Here is a 17,507-nt window from a genome sequence, read left to right as displayed (position 1 = left end):
ATTATGCACTCACTCCTTTGAGAGGCCTGCAAGTATAGTCTTACCAGTCTCATAGATTTTTATTTGGCGGTTCTGTATTACCATATCACGGATTCTGTCAATGGTTTCCTTTGTGGTGACCTCAGTTGGATGGTTGGAGCGTATTTTGCATACAGTGCTTGTCTGATCACGTCTAAATTCATTAATCCAAAAGTAAATGGTCTTCAACGATGTTGCAAAGCCTGCGTGAACTTCAGACAATTCTGTTTTGTTAAAAGACATCATAGTCGCCGTTGACTGTATGAAATATTTATTATTAGGATTGCAATTTCGGCCTTAGGGCAATTTTCAAGTAACACTGCAAAAGTTACCTTTTTAGCTCGCTTTACTGCTGTAGATGTCGTCTTAATTTTGACATGTAAAGCAAACGATGTAACTCCTAATTATATCAATGTCAAAATTAAGAGGACATCTACAGCAGCAAAGCGAGCTAAAATGGTAACTTTTACAGTGTTACTTGAAAATGGCTCTAAGGTCGAAATTGCAATCCTAATAATAAATATTTCATAAAGTCAAAGGCGACTATGATGTCCTTTAAGAAATATGATATGTCTGTGAATCCCAACCATGATAACTTAATCAAATTCTGTTTTGATTCGTGCAGCGGTCCAGCACATCAAAGGAAATGTTTAGTAACAGCACGAAACTCGGTTTTCTCGATTTTCAATTTCAGTCGATACACTGATCAATTCAGACAGCTGTCAACGATGAACTGTATGCCGTACATTGTTGAAATTGTTTACATGATCCTTGGAATAGTCAAGCTTAGCAACAAGGAAGGCACAACAAAAATATTCCATTCCTTCATGGAAATTTACCAGACTTATCTAACCACCCTCCTACGTTTGGAAAGTGTCTGCATACAGGGTGGTCCATTGATCGTGACTGGGTCAACTATCTCACGAAATAAGCGTCAAACGAAAAAACTACAAACAATGAAACTTCTCTAACTTGAAGGGGAAAACCGGATGGCGCTTAACTTGAAGGGGGAAACCAGATGGCGCTATGGTTGGCCCGCTAGATGGCGCTGCCATAGGTCAAACGGGTATCAACTGCGTTTTTTTTTTAATAGGAACCCCCATTTTTATTACATATTCGTGTAGTACGTAAAGAAATATGAATGTTTTAGTTTACCACTTTTTTCGCTTTGTGATAGATGGCGCTGTAATAGTCACAAACATATGGCTCACAATTTTAGACGAACCGTTGGTAACAGGTACGTTTTTAAAATTAAAATTCAGAACGTAGGTACGTTTGAACATTTTATTTCGGTTGTTCCAATGTGATACATATACCTTTGTGAACTTGTCATTTCTGAGAACGCATGCTGTTACAGCGTGATTACCTGTAAATACCACATTAACGCAATAAATACTCAAAATGATGTCCGTCAACCTCAATGCATTTGGCAATACGTGTAACGACATTCCTCTCAACAGCGAGTAGTTCACCGTCCGTAATGTGGTCACATGCATTGACAATGCGCTGACGCACGTTGTCACGATAGCAAACATCTTTCAACTTTCCCCACAGAAAGAAATCCGGGGACGTCAGATCCGGTGAACGTGCGGGCCATGGTATGGTGCTTCGACGACCAATCCACCTGTCATGAAATATGCTATTCAATACCGCTTCAACCGCACGCTAGTTATGTGCTGAACATCCATCATGTTGGAAGTACATCGCCATTCTGTCATGCAGTGAAACATCTTGTAGTAACATCGGTAGAACATTACGTAGGAAATCAGCATCCACTACACCATTTAGATTGCCATCGATAAAATGGGGGCCAATTATCCTTCCGCCCATAATGCCGCACCATACATTAACCCGCCAAGGCCGCTGATGTTCCACTTGTCGCATCCATCGTGGATTTTCCGTTGCCCAATAGTGCGTATTATGCCGGTTTACGTTACCGCTGTTGGTGAATGACGCTTCGTCGCTAAATAGAACGCGTGCAAAAAATACTGTCATCGTTCCGTAATTTCTCTTGTGCCCAGTTGCAGAGCTGTACATGACGTTCAGAGTCGTCGCCATGCAATTCCTGGTGCATAGAAATATGGTACGGGTGCAATCGATGTTGATGTAGCATTCTCAACACCGACGTTTTTGAGATTCCCGATTCTCGCGCAATTTGTCTGCTACTGATGTGCTGATTAGCTGCGACAGCAGGTAAAACACCTACTCGGGCATCATCATTTGTTGCAGGTCGAGGTTGACGTTTCACATGTGGCTGAACACTTCCTGTTTCCTTAAATAACGTTAACTATCCGGCGAACGGTCCGGACACTTGGATGATGTCGTCCAGGATACCGAGCAGCATACATAGCACACACACCCGCGACAGCAGGTAAAACACCTACTCGGGTTTTTGAGATTCCCGATTCTCACGCAATTTGTCTTCTACTGATGTGCTGATTAGCTGCGACAGCAGGTAAAACACCTACTCGGGCATCATCATTTGTTGCAGGTCGTGGTTGACGTTTCACATGTGGCTGAACTCTTCCTGTTTCCTTAAATAACGTAAGTATCCGGCGAACGGTCCGGACACTTGGATGATGTCGTCCAGGATACCGAGCAGCATACATAGCACACACACCCGCGACAGCAGGTAAAACACCTACTCGGGCACGAACCGAACTTTTCCGCAATTGGTAAACGGTCCATTTTAACACGGGTAATGTATCACGAAGCAAATACCGTCCGCACTGGCGGAATGTTACGTGATACCACGTACTTATACGTTTGTGACTCTTACAGCGCCATCTATCACAAAGCGAGAAAAGTGGTCCAACTAAAACATTCATATTTCTTTACGCACTACACGAATATGTAATAAAAAATGGGGGTTCCTATTAAAAAAAAAAACGCAGTTGATATCCGTTTGGCCTATGGCAGCGCCATCTAGCGGGCCAACCATAGCGCCATCTGGGTTCCCCCTTCAAGTTAGACAAGTTTCGTCCTTTGTAGCTTTTTCGTTTGGCGCTTATTTCGTGAGATATTTGGCCCAGTCGCTATCAATGGACCACCCTGTATATTTGAGAGCTGTTCCTTTGCAGCACTAACCACTTTATTCACACAGGTCCAGGCTGTTAGTCTTAGCGGTGCTTCATGTCAAGTAGTTCTATCCCAAGCAGTCTGGTCTTCTTGGTAGGCTACTGACGTTCCATTACTGTACACGTCGTTTTAGCCGCCAAATAGAACGGTGACATCATTGGACAACTTTCCGGTTTACTCCAAATGGACATCCTTTCTTATTTCAAAGAGAGAAGCCGCAGTCTTGACGAAACTAGTTGCCATTATAGTTTCCACTTTATTTACAAAGAAGTCTTCAAATGCCCATAGTTATTGGGAAGAATCACAAGCTTTCTCAGACGATTAGAATCTGAATCATGTTGATGGATATTCTGGTGAACAGCAGCACGCGGAATTCTCATATCTTCATTCTGAATTTATGATGTACTAGTGTTTTGGAGAACAGTTACTGCAGCTTGAGGTAGCGTTATCTGAGTACCTTCAGTATGATATATAGGAACACCATCGTCACTGGGCACTTCATATCTCTTCGATAACAAATATTTACAGGCCTATTTAAAATATTCATACACACATTACACTTTCAATTTTTCGTGAAGTACTCGTTTTCTTTCAACAGGACGTCCGCTTTTGTGTCACAACACACACAATACCACTTTTAGCGTCTTTACCACATGGTTTACAAATGCTATTACATTTATTTCCACACGTCTACGTACCGTTATGTAGCAATAGAGCATTGTTTCTTTCATTATCACACTGACTGTTACACTGCTTAAATTTTATCGTATTCGTGTTTCACATCCCCCTTGATAGCCCTGTTGTAAAGTGCCAAACTATGCATCTAAACGTCATATGTTCGATCCCCAGCCTGTCCCAGAATTTTGATATGTCAGGTATCAATTCTTCCCCCTCTGTCAATGTTTGTTACTGTGAAAAACTTCCGATTTGCACTGTAGTTCAAAGTCCACGTTGAGCTGTGGGCCCCCCTATAACTGGATGGATAATTCAGTTCAAAGGCTGGAGTACTCCAAGGGCATACGCCATCTAGGAACATGCCCAGTAAGGACTGCAGTGATTAAATCAATCTTCAGGTTGTCGAGAGATTTTTTTTTACCTCTTCCGAAATCAAAGTAAAATTTCGATATTGTAACCCGACTTGTTCAGAAGTAAATTCACTCTGGTGAGAAGACGGAAGAATATCATAAATGAATAAATCACTCTAACTCGTGGAGCGACGGCCTGCTTTGCGAAGAAGAAAACTGTAAGTCCCCTTTTAGCAAACGATAATCTGAAGGCCAATCCACACACCACTATAGTTGTCTTTTTTTTATTGACTTCTACCACACAAACTTTTTAGCCGCCACAAATAAATGTACTGACACACATAACAAGGTAACTTTTTTTTCTTCGTCATACATACTGTTTAGGGCATACATTCATATCTTTTCAGATCAAAATTATTGTAATCAGATTACAAAACACAGTTGACTGCTAAAAATTTATTTGTTAATTAAGTTCTTATTTAAGTTCAATTCATTTTAGATTTTTATGTCTTCTTTCGCTAGAAACCGGGATACGGCATCATATGTACTCCTGGTTGTGTCTCCGAGAATTGGGATCATGCAAAGCGGTTGTCAGTGACCAAGTCTTAAGAGCTCCTTTAAAAAGTCGTCTCTGTCTTTCTCATAGCGCCTACAATGAAATAAGATGTGACTTACGTCTCCAGTTATATCCTCTTCATATTGACAGTAGGGTGTCTCGGATACGCCGATTCTATGTAAGTGGGCAGGGAAAGATCCATGACTGAGACGCATTCTCACAATGGACGTTATAATTTTTCTTGAATGTTTTAAGTTCGCAAACCATGGCTGTCTTGGTATGAATGTCTGTATGCGTGCATAGCTTTTACCTCTCGTTTGTTGGCTTTCGTTCCATTCTTCCTGCCATAAGATAATCGCTTGTTGTTTTATTTTTAGGAGGTATTCTGTGTAAGGTAGTTTAATGCCCATAGGTCTTCCACTGTCAATCGGATCTCTCGCTAGTTGATCTGCTTTGTCGTTGAATAGAATGCCGGAATGTGATTTGACCCATACGAATTCTATAATTTGGCCAGTCTTCCTAGCTTTGTGGTATTGATCCAGTATGTCGAGGGTGTATTTACTAGTTCTTTTGTCCCAATTCCTGTAACTAATGGATTTCAGAACGCTTTTAGAGTCAGTGATTATTACTTATTTTGGGATTTTGAGAGATCTTGCATATTTGATTGCCTCTATAACAACGAAAGTTTCAGCAAGAAATATGGAAGCATCAACTGGTAGTTGAAACTTCCTTTCTTCTGCAGATTCTGGACAGATGAAAGCACATTTGTTATGATTTTCCTTCCCCATTTTTGAGCCATCTGTATATAGTTTAAGATATGCTGCCCACTTTTCTGCCAGGTGCGATGTAGGTGAAAACTGCCCATATCCTTTTCCTTTGCTTGAATAGTCGACGTATGTTACAGGAATATCGAGATAAGAGCTGTGATAGTCATATAGGAACACTGGAAGAACCTCACTTCGATATACTTTCTTTTGGAGATATTTCCAGTCGTCGTACCGCTTGTAGATACAAAACTGCTGTTTCCTGACATTTCTGTTATTCCTGATTTGAGAGAGCGTTTCGCACTTTTTTATCTGTGGATGTTTAGTATCTGCCATCCACTGTAAGATATAATGATCACACATAATTGTTATGTGAATATGAAGAGGCATTTCTGATGCTTCCAGGAGAAGGGCCTTGGTGAGAGAATGCATAGCCCGGAGGCAGCTGGGTAAGCTTCTGTACTACAGTTTATCCAGTAGTGCTAGGTAATTGTTAGCAGCAGTGTGATGTGCATCCATAGTCTATACGGGAACGTATCAACGTGCAGTAGAGAGTGAGCAGAGTGTTGGGGTGAGCCCCCCACCATACTCTTGTCACTGATCTGATAAGGTTCAATGCTTTTCCACATGTAGTGACAACGTTTTGAATATGAGGCATCCAACTCATTCTGGAATCGAAGAGGACACCAAGAAACCTCGCCTGGGATTTTAGTGGTATTTTATGACCAGAAAGTCTTACACTATCCAAGAACCCTGGCATAGTTTGGTTGGTGAAAGGAACGAGTACCAATTTTTCTGCTGAAATCTGTAACCCACCGCTACATAATGTTTGATCCAGTGTGCCCATCACCTTTGATAGCCCACACACAGCGTGATCCATTTCTTTGGTCGACACATACAAATATCATCTGCATTTTAACTGGAAAAGGGATAATCCTCGCCATCTCGTTAGTATATAGTGCAAAGAGTAGGGGCTGAGGATAGCCTGTTGTAAGACGACGTGGTCCAGTTAATTGATTTTGGAACCGAACCCATATGTGTCTTTCAGCGAGGAAAGTGCCGATTCCATTAATCAGTTGTGGCGGGATTCCAATGGTTTCCAACTTCTGTAGCAACACATGTATAAGAACATTATCATACACTCCAATTATATCCAGGAATATAGCTATTACATTCTCCTTCGTAGTTGTTGCGTCATAGATCTCTGGGGTTACGGTATTTAAATAATCTATTGTTCCCTTGCCTTTTCCAAACCCATACTGACTCGATGACAGTGTCTGATTTGACTCCAACCACCATTCCAAGCGATTTCTTACCAGGCGTTATAAAGCTTTACTGATACAGAAAGAAAGAGAAATAGGTCTATAGCTATAGTTGTCAGTTGTGACAAAGATGTTTACCAAAGATATTTATTTTAACTGTCATCTGGTATGCAGGAATATCAAAAGAACTTCTTTGCACGTAGAACGAGTGCAGAGAACTATTGTTGACAATAAACATATTACACGCTTTTGGCAAAATTTGCCAAGCGCTTGATTCATATACATGGGACAGTATTCTTTTGTGGCCAGTACTGACTTTTACAGTTTTTGCGTTGGCTTAGGCTGACTAACATTTGAGCATACCGGTGTTTTCACACTTCAACAATAAACTGCTGGGTATTGTGTTATCATTCAAGTACAGTTTTCTTGCCAATTATAGTGATCTTTGCGTTTGCAGACAAGCGCCGTGTACGTGCCAGAAAAAAATGTTGTGTAAGTTTTTCGAGCTGTGAAAGAAAGTAATTTGTGTCTTGTTCCAAAATTCGGTAAAGCTTTCTGTTTCGAAAGTTATTTTGGCAGCGCAATCTGTAATATTAGGCAAGCGAAGATTCGCCATCAGTATATTATCGTATAAATATTATAAATACCTGTATGAACCGTTGAATATAGTGTCAGTGAAATGTGTATTAGATTCAATGTATGTGATGCAGATGTGCTATTCCGAATATTTTTTGTTGCAAATAGAGCATTAAATGATAGATCTGGGTACCTGTTTTTATCACAGGACGCATTACTGTAGCATACACTAAAATGGGGTCAGAAACGAGTAAACTACCAGATCTTGAAATTGAAGAGAGAAATGTGGAAGTTACTGCTGACTGGACAATGCATAGAGCGCACGTGTATTCAGAAAAACCTTACAGTGTATCGTTATTTGTATTTGAACCGAGTAATGACGTGAATGTGAAGAAGACAGTTCTTTTGGAACGCTGTGCAAAAGTGAGTCCTTTATCTGCGTCAATGTTACAGAAACTCAGCTGAGTTCTTTCAGATACATTTCATTTTGATGTCTTGCAGAATTTGCTAAAGTACCGCCATCCATGCATATTGAAGTACATTTCTTCATATTGGTCAAAAGGTTCATTCTACTTGGCGACAGAAGTAGCAAAACCACTTACTCATGTACTACAAAGCCAGTCTCCTTTGCAGATTTGTGTTGGACTGCATTCTATTCTAAAGGCTATAAATTTTCTACATCGGAAGGTAACCCAAATGTTTAATACTACAGTGGCACTGCCATCAGTTTTTGTATATTTCTTTAATAGTATCTGTTTTCAGGCACAAGCAAGCCACAATAATTTGTGTCGTGCTGCTGTATATGTTAGCCCTGATGGTGTGTGGAAGCTAGGAGGCTTTGAACACATGTGCCCGTAAGTTAAACTCGCTACTTTTTTAATTCGTAGTTGTTTGCTCTTATTTCAGAGGGCAAATGTCCACTGCTTGCTTTGTTACTTCCACTATTCTTACTTATGAACGACCAGGTATCTTTTGAATGACTGTGCATGCTGTTATTAGTGTAATTTTATGTTTTTGATATCTACAGGAGCAACATCTAGTAGGGTACAATATATGTGCAGATTCTGCCCAGAAAACCAGTTGTTAGGATTTTCTAAGATTTTCACCAGATATTAAGCATTTGGAGTTTTTTTAACCATTCCTGTTTTTAGTCTGCATGCTAAACAACCCTGCAGCCATTCAGTTGCCTGTGTTATAAATGTTTATTGGTCTTACCTTACGTGTATATACAATACAATTTACATTATACAATAGAGAATTGTTGAATGAGAGAGAGCAGCTGTTAGGGTGCTGACCTCATATTCAGGAAGATGGAGTTGCTCTGCCCATTCTACCTGATTAGGGTTTTCTGTGGTTTTCCTGGACTGCTAAGGGAAATGCTGGTATGATTTCTTAATCTAGGCCATGACCGAATGCCCATCCTATCACCATAGGCCACCAGCACTCTCCTCTTAAAGCATGATATGTATGCCGCATATTATATTTTGGCCTGCTGATTGACACTGTATCACCCTGACAAATCTCATATCATTGTGAGATGATACTTTGACAAATAAAGATAAATAAGTAAGTTGAAGGAAGCTCTTTCAGGTCTAAGTTTAGAATAGGGGCAGTAGCATTCAGGGTGCTTTTAGTCTATGATACATAGGTTACCAGTTCATTATTTTGTATGAAACACGCAATTTGCCTGCTGCTCTCTTGTAGGATCCTTCCAACTAGCTGTTGTCATACTCCATATTGTTCCTATCATGCCTTACAGTGAGAGATGTCAGCATTGATTTGTAAGTCATGCAGGCCTAACTGTGTTAGTTCCCCTGTTCTACACTCTTTCATAGACAGACTGCAGTTTACTGAAATCTTGTTGGTACCAACAACTGAACTGGTGTGTAGAGGTGGTGTTACTCCTCTAAGTTAACTAACATTTATAAGAATAATGGAAATTCACAGATGGAACAATACATAAAATAAGGGAAAGGCAACCATTCACCTATAATGCACTGATGTGTGGTGCATAAATACGTCTAATAGAAAACAATATTCAAACTCTCACTTGTTTTCTAACAAAAGTGCACACATTTAAACACCCAAATGAAGACAATCATAGTTGACCTGGGACATTGACGTTGAGATGAATATATCATGCATTGCAATTTAATGTATAATCTGCTACTGCTGTTAGTGTGGAGATTAGGTAGTGTTGTAAGCTTGGCTGGCTAATTATTCATTGAATAAGTGATCAGTAAACCACAATACAGTTTTTCTTTATTTTAGTCTCTGTTCGTTTTTCTTTTTTTATAGTATATTTTAATTATATAACACTTTTACAATTTCTGTGTTTGAGCGAAGTATTGAATGTGAATATGATTGGTAGACAGCAAGAGCAAATTCGTTACTATTAGGTTTTTATATTTTCAATGTACAAATGATACTGTAACTATTGAGGGACAAAAAGAACAGTTTATAATTATTTTCAATCTTATCAAGCTAAATTATTTCAAGTATATTTAAACATAAGAGCATTGTACACTATAGTATGTACGAACTCAATGAGGTGGTGCATTTGTTAAGACACTGACATCAGACCGACTTCAGATTTGGAGGATGAAGGCTCCTGCTCTGTGTGACCATCTTGATGTAGCTTCACTTACACTAAATGCCAGAATGGTTCTTTCAACATGCCTTTTCCTTATACGAACTTCTGTATGTACGAACTTCCAGCATATATCTGTATACACTGTACTGTTCATTTGCACTTCATAAAATATATATATTTGACATGGTTTTTGTATTTTTTGAAATACCATTTTGTTATTTGGATGATTTGAAAATGGGTCCCAGCCGGAAACTAGTCATTAAGTAAATGGAAAAAATTATTTATTTATTTAAATTTGCAACTTTGGCTGGTTTAATGTTGTATGAGTCTGTATATATGACACATGGTTTTTTTTCCTTGTATCAATGACTGTCAGATAATAGCACTATTTTGCTCTTACCTTTGTTTTCGAGTCCTTTATCAGTCATAGTTTAGGTGTAGCTGTAGATTTTTCCATTCTTGTCACTTATTTTTTATCCTACATGACTTGTTTGTTGGAACACTGAAGCTATCAGTCATTCATTTCAAATTGCTTGCAGTGCAGCTAATTGCACTTCGTTTTGAACTGATTTAGAAAATATATCTGCCTCATATTATACATTCACATTGTTAATGTCTTCCTTACAGTACTTATGACAGAACCAGATTCTTTCATGTTACGAGAAAATTTCTACACGTTTAATGGTGAACAGTTCAGGATTTATTGCATAAAATACTTTTAACAGCTTGTCTTTTTGAAAACAGGGAATTACAGAGAGATCTGATTCCACCTGTCTGCTTTGATTCATGATGTCACCAAAATAGCGGACAGACCCTCTTCCGCCATATACAATATGATAACCATAACATCACCACATACAAACATGAACGAAAATAAAAACAACTTGACAATATTTCACTCAAGCAGTAAAATGAAACTAGCAGAACAGCCAAAGGAAATAGAGGGTTTATGGTAGGGACAAGCTAAATGTATGACAATGTGAATGCCAGCACCATCCCAAAATAAAAGTTATCCACAAAATCAAGCACAAAAAATTCTCGACATACAACACGAAGATGCAAAAAAGGAAACCATTGGAATTGTAAATTTTGAAACTTCCTGCCGGATTAAAACTGTGTGCCGGACTGAGACTCAAACTCGAGACCTTTGCCTTTTGCAGGCAAGTGCTCTACCAACTGAGCTACCCAAGCACGACTCACACCCCATCCTTACAGCTTTAATTCTGTCAGTACCTCGTCTCCTAAATGTAAATTTTGCTTGACCTATATAGTCCAAACAATTGGATTGACAAACAACCCACAACTCAAAAAGCCAGTATCGCTTGACTTATGTAGCTCAACCAAAGCCAGTGGGGGGGGGGGGGGGGGGGGAGAAACAACAACAACATGCAAATAGAAAACCCACAGATTCACTTGACCAATTAAAATACACACTGACACCTGTAAGCCAAAATAAAAAAAAAAAAAAACATACATAATGGGAAAAATAAAACTAAGTTGGTACCCTTCCTCCTCCCCCAACACACACACACACACACACACACACACACACACACACACACACACACACACACACACACACACACTCTCTGTTGGTACCCTTCTTCCTCCTCCTCCCCCAACACCACACACACACACACACACACACACACACACACACACACACACACACTATAAAAACAAAACAAAATTTTCCAAAGAACTCCAACCCCCCTGCCTCCCAATAAATCAAACCCCACTCCTAAACACAACCCACAAAAATTAAATAAGGGATAGGCAAGGAGCTTTTCTTGACCAGGGGAGTGTGCATTTGTGTGTGTGTGTGTGTGTGTGTGTGTGTGTGTGTGTGTGTGTGTGTACTATTGATGGGGGGGGGGGGGACTAGTGGTCAAAAGCTAGTGTGAAGGCTGTTTTCTGTTGTGTTCTACTGTGCTCCAAAGATGTGCTATAAATTACCTTTCTCTTATTTTACGTATTGCTCCATCCAGAAATTTCCGTTATTTTTAAAACAAATTAACTCTTCAACCTGCCCTACCCACCTCTCAGAACCTGCCCCATTACTCCCTAAACCCCATATAAAACCCCCTTCTCCAATCCCACTCACGTAACTCGACTTACAGCCTGTAGCCTAGACATTCTCCATAATTGTCTGTGAGCAGTAGTGATCTATAAGAGGTTGCAAATTGGAAGAGCGCCTCTCTCCGCTCCCTGTGACAGATTTGGTGGGCCTCCAAAACCCCTCTGTTGTATTAGTACAAGCCCTGGTGGAATTATTTGTAGATTCCATACTAAGATTCATGATCAAATGATTGTAACCCCTTTCCCTGTATAGGATGAAACGGCATCACACACTTCAGTACTCCCCTCTTCAATATATTCGCCCATCAACCCCACAGGTACTCTCTCAGTTCGATTCCGCAGACACCCCCCCCCCCCCCCCCCCACACACACACACACACACACACTAGCAAACATGGGAACCACAGCTCCCATATTTCCTCTTCTCAAACTGTGACTTATCAATCTCCATTCCTACCTCAGCCCTCCGCCCCAAATTTCTCCTTACACTGCACATTCTAACTACACCCTTCCCTGCAAAATGAAAATCATTCCAACACACTTTGCACACTCGCTCCTGACTCATGCACACAAAATTGAATAGGTGAACAATAACAAAACTTATAGGGCACTAAAACTCTCTCCTTGATGGTCAACCTAAATTTCTCAAACTAGGTCTCTCTTCATATAGATCGCCCATTGTTATGATGGGAACAACACCACATGTACAGGTCTCTGGTCTGAGAAGCCGGAACTCTAGTGAACTTCGTATGCTTATTACATACACATCGTCACACACACTTGGCAATGCAGCCAAGTGCCTGCAAAAACTTTGTGGTAGCTATCACATCTTTCCCCAGTGCAATCATGAGTGAATGACTTAAAATTTTCAATCATATCCAACATTAACAAAAAGGAGAAACACTATTAGATTTCAGACCATCAAAAAACACACAGCATTAATCTTACCTTACCCAAATGTGAATTCATGACCCCCAATAAAAGAAATCAAATTAACTCCCTAGCAAAGCGGCACACTCTTGCAAACACAAGAATGATTGTAAAAAGTCAAATGACCCACTATCACACACAACACAACAGACTTCAAACATGAACATGCAACACAATCACACACCACCAAATACGACGACACGCTGTATACAAACATGACTCGATTGAAAACGCCACGCCACAATGATGTCACACAACACAACACACTTATGTCATGGGTCCAAGCAGATGAGTGGAATTGGACACTTTCCTTGACCCTAAAATAGTAATAATACATACCTGCCACTTGTGAACTATGCTTGTGTGATCAGAAAACAAAATGAACAAACAGCTTAATACTTGATTGGTGTGTTTTACTGTTTCTGTACTACTTTTTTTTTTTCTTTTTCCCTCCATGTGTATGGCATACAATACATTTACCCCAAAAAAAAAAAATTCAATTTTTCAAAGATTGCATGCCACACCTGCCCCCCCCCCCCCTCCCCATGCACACACACACAGACAAAATGAGAGCAATGTTGAATGTGCTTCCCATAGTAGATTCCTCATAGTTCGGGACCATTTGTAGTACAGAAAGATGAACCTAGTAACTAGCACTGTTTTAAAAACCGACTGTAATTAATGACACATTGACATGCAGATTTTTCTTTGAATTATCAATATAATTTATTTCCACAGCTTTTCAAAACTAAGCCATGCATTTTTGCAAAAAGCAAGTGATAGCAGGTATCAGAAAGCTATAGCACCAGAGGAGGAGTCACCAGAAAGTTTACTCAGTTTGCCTACTTCAATTGACCAGTTTGCCTTTGGTGTTCTAGTTGAAGAAGTTCTGAACTGTGAAAGTGAAGGTTAGTTGAAATATCAATTGTTCTGTTTCTAATGCTGTTTGCAGTGGGAAGGAGTGACTCAAGCAGATAAGTGCAAGAATAATGTTTCACTTTTCAGTATTATAAGATATAACTCTGTGACTCTACTATGTTCCTGTGCAAAATTGAGTCATCAGGGCCATATATTATGGTGAAAAGTTGTGATTCTTATATACCTGTGTCAGTGAATTCTTACAAAACCACTATGTATTTGAACTCTTATGGGATTTATTATTGATAACATTTGTTGAACAGGAAGTGCTGTATTTAGTGAACACAAGCCAGAGAATTTGTGAGCTTGTGGGGATTAAATGTGTACTTATTATTCAGTGTATGTGAAGTAGTCTGTAAAAATTATTTCCAGTATGTTTTCACATGACTAATCACGAGAGTTAAAAATACAAACTGGAAGCTCTTCCTTAGAGAGGTAGATCAGTGGTTAAGGCACTGGACAAAAATTCGGGAGGTCCTAAAATGGACATGACCAATATCCTCTCCATTCTCGTCCTAATTACACCGATGTCCTGTACCAAATGACTTTGTTGTCCACAAGACATTAATCTTTCTATTCCTGAAAGCTCTTCTTTGATACATTTGTTTCACTCTGTATAATATAAATTCATGCGTTTTTGGTTTCGTTTGTTGTGAGTGTAGGATAGAAACATGAAATATCAACAAAATGCTGGGCTTGTGATCAAATGCATGTGCATTCATGTAAATTTACCAGAATGGTATTACAAGTGTCTCATTACAGTTGGGCACTGCATTGATGCAGTGTTCTAAAAATAGTGTGAACTGTAATATCTATAGAAACATAAATTTAAATCACCCAGGTTTTCACTAATACATACATTCATTTATGATGAAGGTTTCAGTACATAATTTTATAGTTATTTCATGCAAATAGGGTGAACTACATGAATTTCTCCACTTCGAAAATGTCATTGCCATCTAGCGGTGAATGGCAGAACTCCTTGGAATCGCAGCTCTGTGCAGCACAACGCAGCCACTACCAAACCAAGCATGTGTGAACACTCCTCTTCCTTCGATGTACCGACAACAAGTGGAAGGTGTTCAATGCAGTGCGCTCAGTGTGGATGAGACTTAACATATTCGGATAGTATTTGTTTGGACACTTTGAAATTATGTGTAAGCTTGGTAAACAAAAAGTATTTAGATATGCTAGCTACATTTGGTATGCAGCAATGTAAACCTAAAGTGCATCAATTGAAAAGTAGCAGCATTGCTTATTATCATGATGGGTTCATGGGAATCTCAAAGAAGGAAACAGACATGGGTATCATCTTTGCGGCACTTTAAAAATAGAGGATGGAAAGTGATTCAGAAATTCCTAATGGATGACTAAAAGATTTCAAAAGACTTCTACAGACAGCTGGGGGACACATTCTGAAAAAAGTTGAGAATTTCAGACTGTCAATTGCTGCTTCCCTCAGATTAGCAATTGCAATTTGTACTCATAATTCACTGCACAGTCTTCGAACAATGGGCAGTGATTTACTTAACGTCAAAGTATTGTAAGCAGACATTTGAGAACAGTTATGTAGCAAAGGAACATGCAAATTCAAAATCAGTGGAGTTTAATATTGTGTGCAAAAGTAAAACATTTTCCAAAACAGTGCTTCACCAAAGTTTGTAGCTTTGATTCATTTACATAAAGTAAGTTTTTTCAGCAGCACAGCAGATGACTCAACTTTCTGCTTTCTACCATCAAGCCTGGATATGGATGTGATTCTTTTCATGACCGGATTCAAAAGTATTGTGCAAAGAGTCTCCGACAAAGAATTGCGCCAGTCTGAACATTGACTAAGTGCTTATTAAGATTTAAAGGAGGGGTGCTGTCATGGGATACACATCTGATCAGTTGTGGAGGTTTTTTCCTTTCTTTTGTTTTGTTTGTGGCGTTCATACATGATACACGCAACCAGCCTCCAAAAAATGCTATGCTACGATTTAAGACATATCTGATTGTGCCCACGTGCTTATGCTCGTGGTTACATTTGCTGTATACATACTGATTAAATCACACTGTGCTTCCATCATTGCCACAAGATGTCGCTCCAAATACGAATTAAATAAGGAACAGATAACATTCATGCCTCCTAACACCTTTCCTGGCATGTACTGCTTAAATTGTTTAAGTTGTATAAAAGTTATGATGTTCAGTTATGTAACATTATTCTTAGAATTTTATGCGTAACTCTACGCAGAGACCCACATACAAATTTACTGTTACACCGCTCAAATTGTCGAACCATATATACTTAGTGATACACGTGAGAAGCTAGGGTAGATCACTAGTCAAATATATATAACAAAAAGTACCTCTTCCATGCTGATGTAAATCAAAACATGTACACTCATAGAAAAAAACGTTGGACACTGAAGTAATTGTCTGTTGTATCTACAATACCAGACACACATACCATCAGTTAATATGTAATTTATTCGAATTGCAATTATCTGTTACTGCTAGAACAGCTATCACAATGCATGATCACATTACATGATCTCATTTGGCATATAATGAGCATGCAATACATAAAATGGTGAGTGAGCATTGTGAAGGATCTCAGCCTGTCACATGGTATGACACTGGCGATTAAATGGGATATGTAGCTTGATACTGTCCATGTTGGTGAAATTAGCTAATCACTAAATAATGGAAATAAAGTGTTTTATTTAAAAGTAACAAACAACATAAGCAAGAAGTCTTTCAAGAAGTCTTTCAAGAAGTCTTTCAAGAAGTCTTTCAAGAAGTCTTTCAAGAAGTCTTTCAAGAAGTCTTTCAAGAAGTCTTTCAAGAAGTCTTTCAAGAAGGGTCGTTGGGCAGATGCGAAAAACTATAGACCTATATCTCTGACGTCGATCTGTTGTAGAATTTTAGAACATTTTTTTGCTCGAGTATCATGTCGTTTTTGGAAACCCAGAATCTACTATGTAGGAATCAACATGGATTCCAGAAACAGCGATCGTGTGAGACCCAACTCGCTTTATTTGTTCATGAGACCCAGAAAATATTAGATACAGGCTCCCAGGTAGATGCTATTTTTCTTGACTTCCAGAAGGCGTTCGATACAGTTCCGCACTGTCGCCTGATAAACAAAGTAAGAGCCTACGGAATATCAGACCAGCTGTGTGGCTGGATTGAAGAGTTTTTAGCAAACAGAACACAGCATGTTGTTATCAATGGAGAGACGTCTACAGACGTTAAAGTAACCTCTGGCGTGCCACAGGGGAGTGTTATGGGACCATTGCTTTTCACAATATATATAAATGACCTAGTAGATAGTGTCGGAAGTTCCATGCGGCTTCTCGCGGATGATGCTGTAGTATACAGAGAAGTTGCAGCATTAGAAAATTGTAGCGAAATGCAGGAAGATCTGCAGCGGATAGGCACTTGGTGCAGGGAGTGGCAACTGTCCCTTAACATAGACAAATATAATGTATTGCGAATACATAGAAAGAAGGATCCGTTATTGTATGATTATATGATAGTGGAACAAACACTGGTAGCAGTTACTTCTGTAAAATATCTGGGAGTATGCGTGCGGAACGATTTGAAGTGGAATGATCATATAAAATTAATTGTTGGTAAGACGGGTACCAGGTTGAGATTCATTGGGAGAGTGCTTAGAAAACGTAGTCCATCAACAAAGGAGGTGGCTTACAAAACACTCGT

At 39.3% G+C, this 17,507-nt stretch overlaps 1 protein-coding gene across 3 annotated transcripts in view; it reads left to right on the top strand.

Moving 5' to 3' along the window:
* The first annotated feature begins 6,831 nt into the window (after positions 1-6,831).
* The window catches only part of LOC126249054 (protein-associating with the carboxyl-terminal domain of ezrin), a 111,817-nt gene continuing 101,141 nt past the window's right edge, over positions 6,832-17,507 (top strand). Inside the window, exons 1-5 of one of the 3 annotated variants that reach the window (XM_049950688.1) lie at positions 6,832-7,400; positions 7,488-7,702; positions 7,781-7,966; positions 8,042-8,133; positions 13,620-13,789. In XM_049950688.1, coding sequence (XP_049806645.1) covers positions 7,514-7,702; positions 7,781-7,966; positions 8,042-8,133; positions 13,620-13,789 — 637 coding nt within the window. In that variant the 5' untranslated portion in view covers positions 6,832-7,400; positions 7,488-7,513. Of the gene's footprint in view, positions 7,703-7,780; positions 7,967-8,041; positions 8,134-13,619; positions 13,790-17,507 lie in introns of all 3 variants that reach the window. The other 2 variants (XM_049950687.1, XM_049950686.1) reach the window with 2 other exon arrangements.

Source organism: Schistocerca nitens, chromosome 3 (genome assembly GCF_023898315.1).
Source record: "Schistocerca nitens isolate TAMUIC-IGC-003100 chromosome 3, iqSchNite1.1, whole genome shotgun sequence".
Lineage (NCBI taxonomy): Eukaryota > Metazoa > Arthropoda > Insecta > Orthoptera > Acrididae > Schistocerca > Schistocerca nitens.
This window is presented reverse-complemented; position numbering and strand designations above follow the sequence as displayed.